The sequence below is a fragment of the Seriola lalandi genome, unplaced genomic scaffold, assembly GCF_002814215.2.
Source record: "Seriola lalandi dorsalis isolate HSWRI2012SDOR001 ecotype SW California unplaced genomic scaffold, Sedor1 jcf7180002054748, whole genome shotgun sequence".
NCBI classification, from domain to species: Eukaryota; Metazoa; Chordata; class Actinopteri; order Carangiformes; family Carangidae; genus Seriola; species Seriola lalandi.
Genome location: NW_019525301.1, coordinates 1597274 through 1613073, shown reverse-complemented (window position 1 = coordinate 1613073; position 15800 = coordinate 1597274). Strand labels below are relative to the sequence as shown.

General features: G+C 40.7%; 1 protein-coding gene across 3 annotated transcripts; it reads right to left on the bottom strand.

Moving 5' to 3' along the window:
• Window positions 1-3117: 3117 nt before the first annotated feature.
• On the bottom strand, window positions 3118-14747 carry bin2b (bridging integrator 2b). Of its 3 annotated transcripts, none has more exons than XM_023424665.2 (12): window positions 14296-14747; window positions 12995-13075; window positions 11914-11968; window positions 11352-11446; window positions 9628-9723; window positions 9407-9514; window positions 9211-9296; window positions 7620-7695; window positions 7363-7445; window positions 6498-7251; window positions 5111-5203; window positions 3118-3629 (listed from the first exon to the last, which is right to left on the bottom strand). In XM_023424665.2, the coding sequence occupies exons 1-12, from the start codon at window positions 14386-14388 to the stop codon at window positions 3519-3521; spliced, it is 1731 nt and encodes a 576-aa protein (XP_023280433.1). In that variant the 5' UTR covers window positions 14389-14747; the 3' UTR covers window positions 3118-3518. The 3 variants fall into 3 exon arrangements, with proteins under 3 accessions (XP_023280433.1, XP_023280431.1, XP_023280432.1); XM_023424663.2 differs by having other exon boundaries at window positions 3118-3632; window positions 14296-14746; XM_023424664.2 differs by having other exon boundaries at window positions 3118-3632; window positions 6498-7248; window positions 14296-14745.
• Between the last annotated feature and the right edge of the window lie 1053 nt (window positions 14748-15800).

Here is a 15800-nt window from a genome sequence, read left to right as displayed (position 1 = left end):
ATATTAACCTCTCAGTGATGGAGCAGCTCTATTAATAACAGAAACTCAGTTACTGTTGGATTTCTATCAAAAGGGGAGACTTGTGTTTGGTTGCCTGTATCCTCATCTTTCAGTGTGTATTCCAACAGGTTTCCTGAAACCAAGAATATCAATTTTTGTTGAGGAAGATGAGGATGGAGTATGATCTATAAAAATATTATGTATATAATTATTAATATGTATTATGTATGTAATATTATGTAATATAATTTCACGTGCCAATGAAATTTGAGAGCTTAAATCTGAGCGGGCTTCCTGTGAGTAAAGAGTTTATTCACTATGGTAAATATTTTAGTCTTCTGTTTAGGAAAATGTTTCAGAGAAGGAACATGTTTTCACTGGTAAAAACAACAGCTGTAAATCAGAGGCCATGTAAGTTGTAAACAATTTCATATCCAGATGTTGTTTCATAAGAGAATCATCAAGAAACAACTAACATTGCTACTTAAACTGATCTCATGTTCTTCTTCCAGGAAACAGGGGTAAAGAGGAGTCTAATCCAAGTCAGCCCAGTATTACACTAAGTCCCTGTGTCACTGTGGTGACTTCATTTAGCAGGAATGGCGTAGAATGAGTTTTACTACAATACTAGAGGCTCTGCAGCAGTACATTCTCATCTGGATCAGAGGACACTCCAGGCACGCTTTTGTTCCAACATTTATTCCTCACTCCAAGCCATTAACTTCAGCTATTGCATTCAAGTTACTTGTAATTCATCTTGGCAAGCACTGGTCCCACATTGCAGAAGTTTGGCCCGTTGGCCACCTGACTTCATGAGTTAGATGAAGATCATTGGTACGAAGCCACCTTCAACTCACTTCCTTCAAATTTTTTATTGCATCCTTCAGTGAAAAATTATGTTTCAATCTGTGTGGAAAAGTTGAGGTTCAATGTATTTCAAATAGCAGTTAATAAAAGCAATCTTACCTGAAAATCTATTTCAGTTTTATAAAGCTTTCAATCATAGCACATGATCTTCATTAACAGATGGAAACCAGTGGTCATGGAATTGTAGATGTTTATGTAGATAGATGAACTTTGACACTCAACATTTGAAATTTAAGACACAAAGTCCTTAAAGTGCTCTTCAAAAATGTAAGTTTGAACATCTTCTCTTATCAGCACCCTTGCATGAACATCATGTAATCTTTATGTTGTTATCAACAGTTTTGAAAAATGTTTGTTTAATCAGCAAACAACTTTCCTTGCCCCTACTGCAATACCCACAGGCATCAACATACCCAAGTGAACCACACCATGTGAAAACCTCTCCCCACAGTAGGTTCTGTGTGTCTGTGCTCTGTGGGTAATAAAAGTCAGTCTGACCCATCTATTGAACAGACCAGAGGAGCACGCCTACTTTTATCTCAGATGACCAGTTTTTAGCCTTGGTAGCAGCACGGCTCTAGTGATGACCATGTTGGTTTGTCAATCTTGGTCCAGACTGTAAAATATCTAAAACAACTACTGAATGGACTGATATGAAATTTGGTGCAGTGACACCATGAGGTTCACATTTGTGGTTTTGAGGAAAATGTCTTGACAAGTATTGGTTGCCATGAGATTTGGTTCTGACACTCATGTCCCCCTAATGGCCAGGACACACTGCCTGTGTTGCATGATGTTACCTGCTGTGGCTGATCCCTTAACTTTTCATCTAGTGTCATCATCAGGTCAAATTTGTTTTAAATTTCTTCAGCAGGTAAAAGACTAAATACTTGGTGGATTAGATTAGCTTTGGCTTTATGTTAGTAACTAGCAAATGTTAGCAATGCTAACATGCTAAACAATGATGGTGAAGATGGTAAAAGTTATACCTCCTTAACATTAGCATCCATGTTAGCATTGTCCAAAGTAATTCTCTCATTCACTCTCTCATTACACTCGACTCTCGATAGCTTACTCTATATTGAGCAGTGACCAACTGAAATGTCAGACACATACTAATCATTGTTACTTTGCATCGACAGTTAATTTTCACAGCTAAAGAATGTGGCATGTTACATTGTGGGACAGTAGTAGTGTCTATGCCATGGACACTACTGCACTAGTGGATACATTTACATACTTAAAATTCAGATTTAGCATATAGTACAGAGAACTGCTGTGCCAAAGTACAGCCAAACTCTTAAATGTATTAGTTAGCAGTGCACAAATAGACTTAAAAATTATAACACCCAGGTATCTTGTTCACAAAAGCTTGGTTTTGGTAGTTAAAGCATAAAACTTTAGTCAAATTTAAATATAAGTGGCAGAATTTCCTTTAACACAGAACTCATGTCATTTTTCTTTGAGGTACAGAAATGCTCCATCACTTTTCTCAATGATCATAATTGTGCTAATAATCTGCACACTGTTTGTGTAAGTGTAAAGCACCACAGGAATGGTAATTGTCTCTTTATAGTCTTGTTTTTCAGACTAAATATGTGGTCCAGCTTTATGTCATTCCTTTGGATACATGAAAATTGCAGCTAATTTCTTTACTGTTGACAGCCCCCAGCTGTTTACCACAGTAAACTCAAGTCTAAACCGTAAACTGTATATAAAAAGGTGTAAATCCAATCACCAAACCACAGAGATCTGTGTGAAAACCCATGAAACACCCATGTTACAGAGCATCCCCGTAGCTGCAGTTACATGTATCTATCCTCTAATCCCCCCTTTTAGTATTAGCTAGTTAGCCAGCTGGCTACATTGTGTATAGTCAGGGGATATGCAGAAACTCACTTCAGTTTCTCATGTCCACAAGGCAGAACTGTCAAACTGGGGAAGTGACCCCCAGCTCAGTAGGTTTTTATACAGGACAGACCTTTCCTCCATAAACTTCTCACAGTCAATCAGTCAACATGTCTCCCTTTCCAGGTCTTGACAATATTTTCACATTCCATTCAGCTGAATCATTGTGGTCCTTTCTCAAGCTTACGCCGTTTATCTGCGGTCTTGCAGCAACAATTTCCTTTATTTACAAAATGCAAATCCTATTTACTGAATGGTATCCACTTCTCTTAGAGTGGGAGTTCACAGATAATCTGAATACATGGCACAATACTGGAAATTTCATACCAGGACAACACCCTCTTCTCTTTTACTTAGAACTTTATTGGCAAGTTTTACAAAGATTAAAGCATCATTATAAAAAGTTTTTTGTTTCACAGTGTTGTATAGAAAGACATTGAAAATACAAAAAGAGCAAAATACTGTAACTTTTCCAAACATCTCTTACAAAATGTTCTGCAGCTCAGTCACTGTTGTTCCACAGGCTACATCATAGCATGTGAGTAACCACGTGGGACTTGTGCTCATCTGTTTGTTCAGTTTCTGCACCCAAAACATATGGGTTCACTCCCTCTGTGAGTGGGTGGGTGTGTGTGTGTGTGTGTGTGTGTGTGTGTGTGTGTGTGTGTGTGTGTGTGTGTGTGTGTGTGTGACTCATCATAACTGTTCAGAGGAGGAAGAAACTTTGAGGAGTGACTATTGCCTCACTCCACCTCGACAGGCTGGATGAGTTTTTCCGAGAAGATCCCAGAGTGCTTTTCTAGATCCATGTGCTGGTTCCAGCTCTCCTCCCTGATCCCCTTCACCAGGCCGTCCTGCTGCAAGAGACATTAAACACGTGTCAGACCTTAAGGAAGTAAATCAACCCTCTGATTGGACACTTACAATAACTTAGACTTAAAACAAAGTGTCTTATCTTACCATTTCAAAGTATTCACTCAAAAAGAAAAAGAAAGTAAAAGTGCTATGCTGGGATGAAAAGTATGTCACCAGCAGGATGCACAAAAAAAGAAAACAAGAAATCCCCAGAGTGTACTGACCTAAACAACATATTCAGGTTCAGAGAAAGGTCCACAGACAGAGGGAGCGGACTTGTGAAATAAAATATTCATTAATACATAGTGTGTAAATGGACTGAATGACTGAATTACATAAGACTGAATTGAATTAGAAAATGAAATCTAATTATAAATAAACAAAAAAATTAAATAAAGTTATATTTGAATTTAATTCAAATTTTAAACTAAATTTAGTCCAATTGCAAATTAGAAAATCAGTTAGAATTATACTAGATCAAATCAGACTTTGAATTAAATAAAAACTTAGAATGAAATGATATTTTAAAATTCAATTAAGTGTAAAATTAACTTCAAAATTAAATGAACCTTACATTAAAAATATCAATCACATTTATTTAAATTAGGATAGTTTTAATTAAATATTTTAGATATTTTATAAATTTCATTATGAACTTCATATGGAAAAGAAAAATATTGACTTGTTCTTTGACTTAAGTCACCCTTTAATGAGGTAGTTGTACATTTAGCACACAATGTACAGACAATGGCCAAGAAACCAGCTTTATTTATTTATTTATTTATTTGGTGATTATTTAATGTTCACTTAATGAATTAACAAGCAAATGTTTCTCTTTTTAATAGTTAATTATCATTGAATTTTTCCACAACACTGACACAATAGGGGACGTTACCTGCAGCATTTGACTGGTTGTGAGCAGGTCTCAGTGACTTACAGATCCTCTTAACTGCCTCTAACTTCTAACAACTGAGGTGGTGCTGGTTTTAGTGCGAATGATTTGTGAAATACTATTAGACCAAAAACAGAACTTGACAGGAGTCTTGAAGTGAAGGTGCATGCCAAACAGAAGCTACTTTCAGCCTTAGGATGTTTTGTGAATGGAGCCCCTGTTGTTTAGAAAGGATATTTTAATTTGAAACATTTTCTGCTTCAGATCCATTTTATCTACAGTGGAAATTTTCCACTGTGATATCAGCTGAACTAGTTGCCAACAGGAAAAAAAATATCACTCAACAAGAAAAAGAAATTAAGCTGTGATGAAAAGTATGTTACCAGCAGGATGCAAAAAAAAAAAAAAAAAAAAAAAAAAAAAAAAAAAAATGTACTGGACTAAACAACATGTTCAGGTTCAGGTTCAGAGAAAGCTCCACGGGCAGAAGGAGGGAACGGGCTTCACAGGAAATCTGGCTCTTTCTATCTTTTCTATCTCTGAAGAACCACGGGAAGTGAGATATGCTTTAGAAGAACACACACAAACCTCTCGAGTGTCAGCAAGCACCAGGATGACATCTCCCTGCTCAAACTGCAGCAGGCCGTCTTCAGACGCTGCATGACTCTCCAGCGCCACCCCCTGGTGTAAAAACATGGGATACATCGAGGCAAACTTAATACTGAAAATGGCAGTTTACACTGATGTAGTTTCACTTTTAAATGTCAGTTCACCTAAATTATTAAATAAAAAAAATAAAAAAAATCTAGGTTTGGAGATTTTCATCCAACCAAATAAAATGAAGGTTAAATGGAATTAGTTTGTGGTGCTCACAGATTTGACCAATAACATTCAAGAAATTCAACAGCAACTGGTCTATACACACATATACACAAAGAACACACTGTTAACCGTTTCCTCGGTGTAAAGCACTTCCAATAAAATCTTTTCACAGCAAAGTCTTTTAAATGTGTTTTTTTTTTAAATGCCATAAGCAACCACAAGAGAAAATTCCATCCACCTCCTCTGCGTTGGAGCAGAGGCACAAATCTAAAAACCCTGACAAATCAAACAGACGTTATCTACATGGCTCGATACCACTGGAGCTAGGAAATGGATGGAGATAGGAAATTAGTTTTCTTTTTAATAATCCGGGGAACCAAAAGTTGAACTCAAAGTTCAATGTCCTGGTTCAAACATACCGCACCACTGTGTGCAAAAAAGAAACTGATATTTTGGCCACTTAGAGGAAGTGGAAACACAACACTGACATATCATCTTTTCAGTTCATAAGATTATTTACACTAATATGTGGCTCTTTAGCTGCTGAATGCTCCACTATGTTTATAGCTGGTCTGTAGCTGTGTCTGTCTGCTGGTAGTGTACAGCAGGTTGCTGGAGCTTTTTCTTTGAAAACTGCGCTGGCCCTAACGACTCAGCACTCTGCAACCTAACAACACACATGCACATTCAGAAAACATGGGATGGGATGCACTTGTTTTTAACTTCAAAAGTCACAAAGCATTGAACAACAAGTGCGTCCCAGCCAGGTTCATCACTTTTTAGTGTCCCCTGGAATTACTGCCATTGTGTTGTGAGCATTTTGCAGCACATGTGTTGTGAAACTGATGAAGACGTTTTCTGAATCTAGTTGCGTTTTGGCTGTTTGCATGTCTTTTAAGTTGCGGTGCTTGAGCTCTCGGGGCCACCGTAGAAAACAGCCGCCTGCTATGAGAGCAGTGAAAATCATAGCTGTGGCCCAGACAATGAAACAATGAGCTGAAACTTACTACAAAGCTGCATAAAGCCGAGGACAGCTGCAGATTCAGCTGATAACTGTCCGTAGGTTCATCACGAACTGTTTCACATTATCATTTGATACGCTGTTATTCTAAAAAAATATTGATTATAGCCACTTTAAAACATAGTTGGGTACCTTGTATAGGAAGCCAGGTGGACTGTGGGAACTGGAGTCATCTCCTGAGTCAGCTGTCTCCTGGTTGACTGGCGCTTCTTTTGTCTCCTCCTGCTCCTCAGCAGGGAGGAGGGGGGAAGCGTCTGTGGAGTGGAAGGACAGGCGAGGAGCAGGAACTGGTGCAGGTTTGGGCTCGGCCTCCTCTGATGTAGGATCACTCACAGCCTCCTGCTCCGCACTCTGTGGGGCATCGCTCTCTGCAGAGTCAGAGGGACTGGACGCTTCCTGACTTGCTGCTTCTGACTTTGCAACTCCCACCCCGGAGTCATCCGACTGGTTTGTAGCAAGCTCTGCTTCAGCTTCAGCTTCAGCATCAACATCAACTTCAGCATCAGCTTCAGCCGCAGCATCAACTTCAGCATCATCTTCAGCCGCCGCCGCCGCCTCCTCTGCGTCCTCTGGACTTTGACCCCCTGTGCTCCTGTCGCTGTTCTCATTGTCACACACCGACTGCCTCTTGGGCGTGTTGGTGCCGCTGGAGCTGAGATCCGAGTCTGACGAGTTGACATCTTTGGATGAGACGCTGCTCTCCTCCGGTGGGTTGGTTTCTTCAGAGATGCTTTGAGTTCGCTGGACAGGGGAAGAAGGTGCAGCGTCTTTACCGTTTTGGGTGGAGGCGTGGATGGAGACATGGTCAGCTGGGAACGCAGTATTGCAGGGGATGGGGTTGGAGATAACCAGCGACTTCCTCTTCTTTGACTTGGTTGACGTGCTACTTGAAGAAAAAGTGCATGTTATTTCTACTGAAGGAAAATGGCAGACAGGCATCAGTAGGTTTGTATGTTGGGAACACTGTAACCACCGATGAGGAAACACAATTCCTTACCTGTTCAGACCCTTGATGATGAAAGCTTTCCCAGAGTGTTGAGTCTCCAGTTTCTTCATCACATTGTAGAGCTCCCGGTTAAGCTGCAAAACAAAGCGCAACATAAACAAACAATTCAACTCGCGACACAAATACCTCATTAAATCTTATGTAAAACTGTAGTCATAGTAACAGTTGTCGTGGCTGTTTTTAAACCATCAAACACTTCAAATTACTCGTGTGAGAGTGATGAAAAAAAATGGATCTGTATCTCTTACCACACTCATTTCCTTGTAGAAGACATCTCTCAGGTTTGATACGTTTTGGAACACGGTCACGTAGCAACCTATACGGCTAAAGAGACAAAGACAACAGCTCAGTTTATCTACGTGGCATTCTTCAGGAAGTTAAACGTCAAGTTCAACATTTCAAGAGCAGCCACATCGTAGATAAGAGTCCTGCCAGTGGGAAACACTATGATGCACATTTACACATCGGATCTGAGTTTCAGTTTTATTTTTTCACCTCACAAAAAACTTTCAGTCGAGAATAAAGTCAAAGAACATAATCATGTTTTGTTCTATAGCCACAACAATTTATCAGCCAATAATAAACAAAGATAAACCCGTAACAAATTACAATCTTCATATGGTTCCTTTAGATTTGTTATGTAAGGCCCTGTTCAGGCCCGGCATTCACATCCGTATCAGATGATTCAATCACAAGTGGCAAGCTCTGAGTTCAGGTGTGAACACACCCAAGATGCATGAAGGACGCATTTGAGCTCCGATCACTCAGACCACATTCAGAGCTGATCTGCGCCACATGTGGCCACATTCTTTCAGCGGTGTGTTTAATTTTTCAGAAGGGTAAAAACTTTCATTTCATTATAGAGCTGTGTAATGATTCATTTAATCCCTTCTTGCAACACACACACACATACACTCTTTGTTGGACTGGCTAGAAACAACAATACATAATGTTTTTATATGCATATGGAGCGGGGAAGTGGAATCCAATCACAAGTGGTCACTAGAAACACACGTGAAGTTTTAATAGCAGGTGTGACCTGGCGTGCTTAGAGCTGTGCACTCGTCAGTGAATCACTCGCGCTGCATGTCAACACGCTCCTGTCTGAACAGGACCTAAAAGAACTGTGACTAAGAAACGCACTGAGTGGGACTTTTAACAGTGAAAAATGAAACTTGCGAGTGCTCTCTGGTGGACAAGCTATATAATAAAGACACTGTTTATACTTAACGTTAATCCGTTTGGCATTTCCACACTGCAATGTCTTGTCACTTATAGGCTGACACATACACAGGTAGAGATAGACTGTCTCTGCAATAAGCTCAGATTAGCCAATTTATCTGTCTTGTTCTACTTTGCATTCAATTCCCATATTATTCTTGCACAGTTTGAGTTGGTTTTTGATTAAAATCACACCTAGGATCCTTCTGATCCAGATATACAGCAAAGATGAGAACATCCAGGTCTGCAGTCTTTTCAGACAGACTTCTGTCTTTCAATACCACTGGCACTGAGAAAAGTGACAGGAAGCAGGTTCACAGGTCTTTGTTGCATGTCATGCCCACATCTCTTTCTCTCTTCATTTTATCGAACACGGGCTTTAACGCCAGCCACAAGAATAAAAATAAAAAAGGGAAATGCTGTGAAAACCTTTGTTTTGCCATAAATTAAACATGAAATGTTACAGTAAATAATGTGTTTTAATTGCTTTATTTTTGCTCATCTCCACACACATTAAGTTCAAGACACTTGCACATGAGCTTTTAACCTGTTTATTCCTACAAAGATGCTCTGCCTTTACTCGTCTTGTCATGTCATGATCCAACATTGCAAACGTACCTCTGATAGAGAACAGGCAGCTCCTCTCTCAGCTCTTTATTTATTTCTTCAAAGACATTCTGGGCTTTGTTAAACTCCTCTTCTGCCTGCCAGAGGATTTTAAAGTCGTTAAAAAAAAACAAAAAAAATGTATATAGTGTTTTATCAGCCAACACTGTGGATTTCTGTGCTGTGTGTAATGTAATATATACGCTACCTTGGCGATTTTGGCGTCATCCTTTTTCTTGGCACTGTGCAGCGCCTCCAGGTGGTGACGTGCCGAGTCGTAGTCCACCAGCTTGCGACCGCGTTTAGCGACTCGTTCCTGAAAAACAGGTATCGGTTTCTACTAAGTGAGCGTGACGACCTCTACCGGTGTCAAAAGATCAGACAGATTCGTGTGTAGTAACTGCCTCGGGTTTAAAAGCCTCGTGTTACCTTGACCTCAGGGAACTGGCTCGTGTAGTTCTCCATTGTTCGGACAATCTGGTCGCTCATTTTCTCTTCATAGTCGTTCCACAGCAAATCTTCACTCTGAGAGACACAGTCGGTGTTACATCAGTTAACTGCTACACAATTTTAACCGGGGCGCTAACACTGTTCCAGCAAAGGACTGTTCCACAAACTAACGATATGTAGTAACCAACCTCAGCAGATGGATTATGATCCTCCTGAGTCACTACATCTATTAACTTTAGTGTAGTGGAGGAAACACTGTCCATAATAGAAGAGCCAAATATAAATATTTCATAGTACTTACCATTGGCCTCATTTTGATTTAACATAAAATTGTCTCTTCTATTCTGTATTTCACTTATCCTCACAGCAACTTGATTAGCAGCTAAATTATGCGCAAGTGTTATCAAAGAGTGATGGAAAAGTTAGAACAAATACAATGTGCTGTTTAATATGTGTAATATATTCAATATCTAAGACATTTCTGATATATTCATATTTGTCAAACTTAAAATGTGCATCACAACTGTTTACTAGTATGTGGAACAACATTCCTGTCAGTAGGCTCCTCATTTTCCTCTCTGTCTCCATCTTGTTTTCATTCTAAATACAGAAACAAGATCCTGCAACATCATGTTTTTGTTTCTATTTGGCTCTTTCAGAACAACAACCATCACTGCAGCACTCCACTGATCCACTGATCCACTGATCCACTCATCCACTGATCCACTCATCCACTCATCCACTCATCCAGGCTTCATGGCTCTGTGGCCTCTCCACAGCAACTGACACATGAAAGCTGCTTGGAGTTTGTAAAAGAAAAAAAAAAGAAAAATTCTCTGGTCTGATGAAACCAAGAATTAACTGTTTGGTCTCAATTCTAAACATCAAGTCTGTAGGAAACAAGGCGTGATCTTCAGACTTGGTTGTCTGTCTGGAAGTTTCTCCCATCACCACACAGGATCTCTGGAGCTCAGCCAGAGTGACCATCAGGTTCTTAGTCAGCTCTTTTACCGAGGCCCTTCACTGACTGCTCAGTTTGGGGCGTGCGCTCAGCTCTAGGAAGAGTCCTGGTTGTTCCAAACATCTTCCGTCTCACAATGATGGAGCCCACTGTGCTCTTGAGGAACCTTCATAGCAGCAGAAATGTTTTTTTGTGTCCTTCCCCACACAATCCCGTCTCTGAGCTCTGCAGCAGCCCCTTACTCCTCTTCGGTTTTTGCTCTGATATATTATCGGCTGCGAGACCTTAGACAGGTGTGTGTCTTTCCAAATCATGTCCAATCCGCTGACTTTACCACAGGTGGACTCCAATCAAGACATAGAAACATCTCAAAGATGATCAAGAGAAATGGGAGGAATCTATCTATCAAGAGTCCTGAATACTTGTGTCAATGTGAGATTTCAGTTTTTCAATTTCAAAAATTCTGTTTTTACTTTGTCGTTATGGGGAAAGGAGTGCAGACAGATTTTTTTTTATTTGAGCATAAGGCTCCAACATAACAGCAGGTGAAAAAACTGAAAGCTTCAGAATAATTTCCAAATACATGTTTCCATGGTAATCTAGATGAAGCTTGTTCCAACCCGCTTGGTGAAACCAAATATCCTGAAAAACAAGCCTGTCCTGCTGAAATCAAGTGATTTCTATCAGGTTATCTGGCTCTAAGATTACTGTTACACCACATATTCACACATCATGAACTTACTTCTGTAATGACGGCAAGGTCCTCCGCCCCGTTCCAGTCCGACTCGTAGATGTCTCGCAACGTCTGGGACAGCCGCTTGGACGTCTCGTGCACAGCTGTGGGGAAAAAGCGCAGGAAACTGTAGCAGCTAAAATAAAATGTTAGAATGTCATCATGACTCCACATGGATCAGCTTATCATTTGCATCAGCAGCACACAGAGCATTGTGGTGGTATTGTTTTAAGGGGTTTGTGGGACCGTTACACCCACACCGAGAAGGTCACAACAACACTGGTTTCCTGAGTGCAGCTCACAATGCAGGAGCAAGAGCTGACACAACACCAGGAACTCAACGGTTCCTCGCACACGGATCACATATGCTCTGCTGCGTCTGCTGTTTTTCCAGTGCAGGATTTTATTTGTTTTTGTGCAACATGGCAACGCAGACAGAATTGCAAAAGTCGAGACACAAGAGCTATGAATAGAGGAAATTCACTTCCCTATTATCAACTTACTCTCCTGAGCAGAGAGTGGTGCTCTGTTAGCGCTGTCATGTGTGTCTGTGGATGCTGCGAACACCCACCTTTCACTGCCGTGTAGTAAGCTTTGACATCTTTAAACAACCTGCCTCCATCCATCTGTGTGCAGAAGCAAAGAAGAAGATTAAAGTTAAATTCAGCGACGCCCCAAGTAAGAGTTTCACTATGGATCTATTCCACTCATTTCCTTAAAAACCTGAAGAAATGAAATCAATGTGTTTCTGTTTTAACTGCAGACCACTTTCGTTTGCAGACTTTTTGTGTCCAGCTGCATATAATCAGAGTACAATACAACCTGACCACAACATGGAGTTTAAATTAAATTACAATTAAAAAAACTTTTTTTGTGGTGGTATGTAGTGGTGAAGTGAAAGCAGCATTGTGTAAGACTTCCTTCCTGTTGCTCCTCATCGGTTTCCCTCCAAATATGTGCCCTATGGTTGTTGCCTTAGACACTGAATGAGCCTTGACCAACTTTAAAGTGAACCTGTAACGTTTGCCTAACAGCGTATTGTGGCCACAAGTCAGGAATACTAAAACAACAGTAGAAGAAGTAGAAAAGAGCCATAAAGATTTGGTCATTTCTATCATACAGCAATATTAATCTAAAGTTTGCTAATATTAGCATGAAGGCTAATGGTCATACCAGACCAAGTAAGGCTGTAACAGCAAAACCTCTGAGTGTATTACACTGAGTAAGGGTGCTTTTTACTGCTTTTAAATTCAACTTTTAAATTTGTAAAGAAATAAATTGTGAGTTTTCCTCTGTCAGATGTTCTATAGTGTTGCTTCAAATCCTTTCAAAGACCAAAAATGGGTCGAATCATAAGTTCATAAGGATGTGAATAGTAATGTTAGTGTACAGATATCTAGAGGAGAGATACTAAGCTGTATTTGTGCACAATCAGTGAGAAAATAAGAGACTTTCAGCTTGTTTCCTGTTTTCGAGGGTAAGCTGACTGAACTTGTGGGTTGGCATCTCAATGCAAAAACAAAAAAAAAAAAAAAGTAGAGGTAGCAGTAATCAATTTAACTGGAAATGAGCTGTTTAACATTAAAAGCAGACTGAACATGACTTGTATTTTGGCCTCGGAGTGAATGGCGAAGGACTACCATGTGAAGTACCTGTTGTTTGTTGAGGTTCTGGAAGCAAAGCTCAAACTGCTCGTCCTTGGTCTCCATGGTTTTGCCCAGTTTCTGAAGGACCTGAGAAAGGACAGCAGGGTGAGAAAGTTTCAACATTAGACAGACGAGGGTTTCTAGCATCAGTGATCAGTGGAGCGAGGGCAACAGGCTGGCCCGGAGGATTTATTTATCAGTCCAGATATATGGCTGATATCTCACTGTTAATCATGACAGAGTAATACATCATAAACCACATACTGCTATGGCTCACCTACATGTGGCTAATGATTACAGGGCGCTTCACAGTCCACTGCATGCAGGTGTTTGAAAGACTGAATGACACATTTCATGACCTTTAGGTTTAAATCTGCTACAAAGCAGCTCTCATTATGTCTATCCTCCCAATTTCTGAGATCATAAAAAAAAAAAAAAAGAAAAACCCTGAATCCCTAAAATAGGCTTCGATCTTGGAACTTCAGGGTAACTCCAGCCAGACGTTGCAGTTTCTGTTTTTAGGTGGAGCAGCGAAATCAAACATGTCAACCACAAACTGAGTGAGAAAGGCTCAACAAGCGAGAGGAAGTGCACAGTCAGGAAGTGGCAGCTTTTGTGTCCACACACAGCTGCACAGCTCTTAACAACACCGTGGTGCTCTGACAGGGGACAGTCCAGCTACTGTTTTATTAATGCATCAGGCCAAGAGTCTGGCGATCCTTAAAAATTATGTAGTTTATAACACACAGAGGGCAAGGCCCGGAGCGTGTGGTTTCATCTTGTACAGTGAAGGGTCTGCACGCACTCTTTCCCTTTCCCCTCATGGTCACTATCACTGGTTCTTATCCAGTTAGACTTGGCATGATTTGATCCTCTCGCCCTGGAGCAATTCATTTTGAGTTATGGCTGTACAGACCGAAATAACGGTACCTCAGATTGGGAGGGTACCAACAGCGACACAACAACATATTTATGAGCAAAACAGCCACTCTTATTTTCCAACTTCTTCTAAGATAAATAATTCAACTATTTTTAACTATGAAACTCGTTTAAGGATCCTTCTTGTCCCAGTTTGGGAGTATATGTAGTGCACTACCAACTACACCCCCTTCTAAACAAACTGTGTATTCATGCTAAGAAAAAGTCTGGTTAATGTTACAGTTATTAAATGTATGGCTCCACAAAACAAACTTGGTTGTTTAAAACAAGCTCGAATCAGACTGGTGTCTTACCAAACTGATGACAGTGCATGTAGTTTACAATCTTTTTTTTTTTTTTTTTTTACAAAGTTGTTTTCCCTGGCTCACCTTCTCCTGAGCTCGATTCAGGGATTTCTGGACCCGCTTGGCGAGGAATCCGGCTCCAGCCTGCAGGTTCGGGCCCATCTTGTTGTCAGCCATCGTCACTCTTCTCTGTGTTTCTCCTCTCTCTGACTGTAGCCCACCTCCCGTCTGCTTCCTCTTGAGAAACTGCCTCACCGCGACTCAACTTCAGCTCAGGGCGGAGGAGGTGGAGCAAATGTCAAGACACGAACACACACACACACACACACATACATACATACACACACACACACAGGCTTTGATCAACCCAGCTGAGACCGAGGTCCTTCACGTCATCATGAGCAGGAGTCTGCTCTTGTTCAGACTTGTTGAAGTTGTTACCGAGAAGCGTGTGTGCGTGTCCCGGTGTGTAGAGCAGACATGAGCCGCGCTGCGGTGGAGCTGCACCCCGCTCCCTCTGCTCTGCCGCCCGGTAGAGCTGGAAGTATGGAAGTCGTCCAACGGCAATCACCTGTAAACTATGAGCGCGGATTGCGTTTCTCTGATGATGCGTACCTGAATTCAGCAACGTGACGTAAGCAGAGGAGACGCGTGGTAGCGGCAGTGGCTGAGATGCTGCTTTCACGTGTGCCTCAAAAATTCAGTTTATTTGAGTTGTTAAATGACATATACAGGTTTGTATGTCAGCCATAGGCTCTCAACTGTTGTCAGCTTAATGTCAAATATATGCATCACTTCATTTAAATCAGTCTCTTATCTGACATGAACTTCTCTACCCTCTCTGATCAGCCTGTTTCTTCACTCTGATACTGATATCATTGAGCTGAGCTGTTTGCTGAGTTTTTCTCTGTTGACACATCTGCTTCTCATAACATTGACATGACTAATAGTTCCACCCCAATGTGTGACAAAACAAGACGCTCTTTATTACACTTCATTTGACTGAAATGAATACAGCAGACATGAAAGCTCCACTGACTGAACGTGAGTCCACGGCCCACAGCCTCCTGATACAGTTTGTACGTGTAAATGTGACTTTTGTGTAGATGACATTGATATGAAAAAGCAAACCTCACTAAAACATACTAATGTAACAAAAATGTAGGCCTTTGTGGACTCATCCATACTGATGTCAATAGGATTAACCAGAGCCATAGTCCTCACTCACACACACACACACACACACACACACACACACATATTATGACTCCCAACAAGTTTGTGATTTCCTCTGATACAGTTGAGGTCAACTGTACTATCTGCCAGACACAATAATGTGGACGAACTATCACGTGTTGCTGAAATGTTGGAGGTTGTCTTTCTGACTCCATCCCTCTTTTTCTTTCTCCTGGAACTTGGTTCATATCTTTTTCCCCATCCCCCTGAAAAATATGTCCTTGCATTCATATTGTTCTTTTCCAGCTTCAGCCTTTGGATAGAGAAATCTAAATAAACAGTTAGCAGAGGAAAAATTGTACGTCATTTTAAGTGAATGTATTGTTGTAGTTATGCTTGTCTGACAGCTGACA

Coding starts and splice junctions, on each gene's coding strand:
- bin2b (XM_023424663.2), bottom strand. CDS start 14,388: ATGGCTGACAACAAGATGGGCCCGAACCTGCAGGCTGGAGCCGGATTC. Junction 11,969..12,994: donor AGAACCTCAACAAACAACAG/GTACTTCACATG, acceptor TTCTGCACACAG/ATGGATGGAGGCAGGTTGTT. Junction 5,204..6,497: donor CACCTGGCTTCCTATACAAG/GTACCCAACTAT, acceptor TTTTTACACCAG/GGGGTGGCGCTGGAGAGTCA.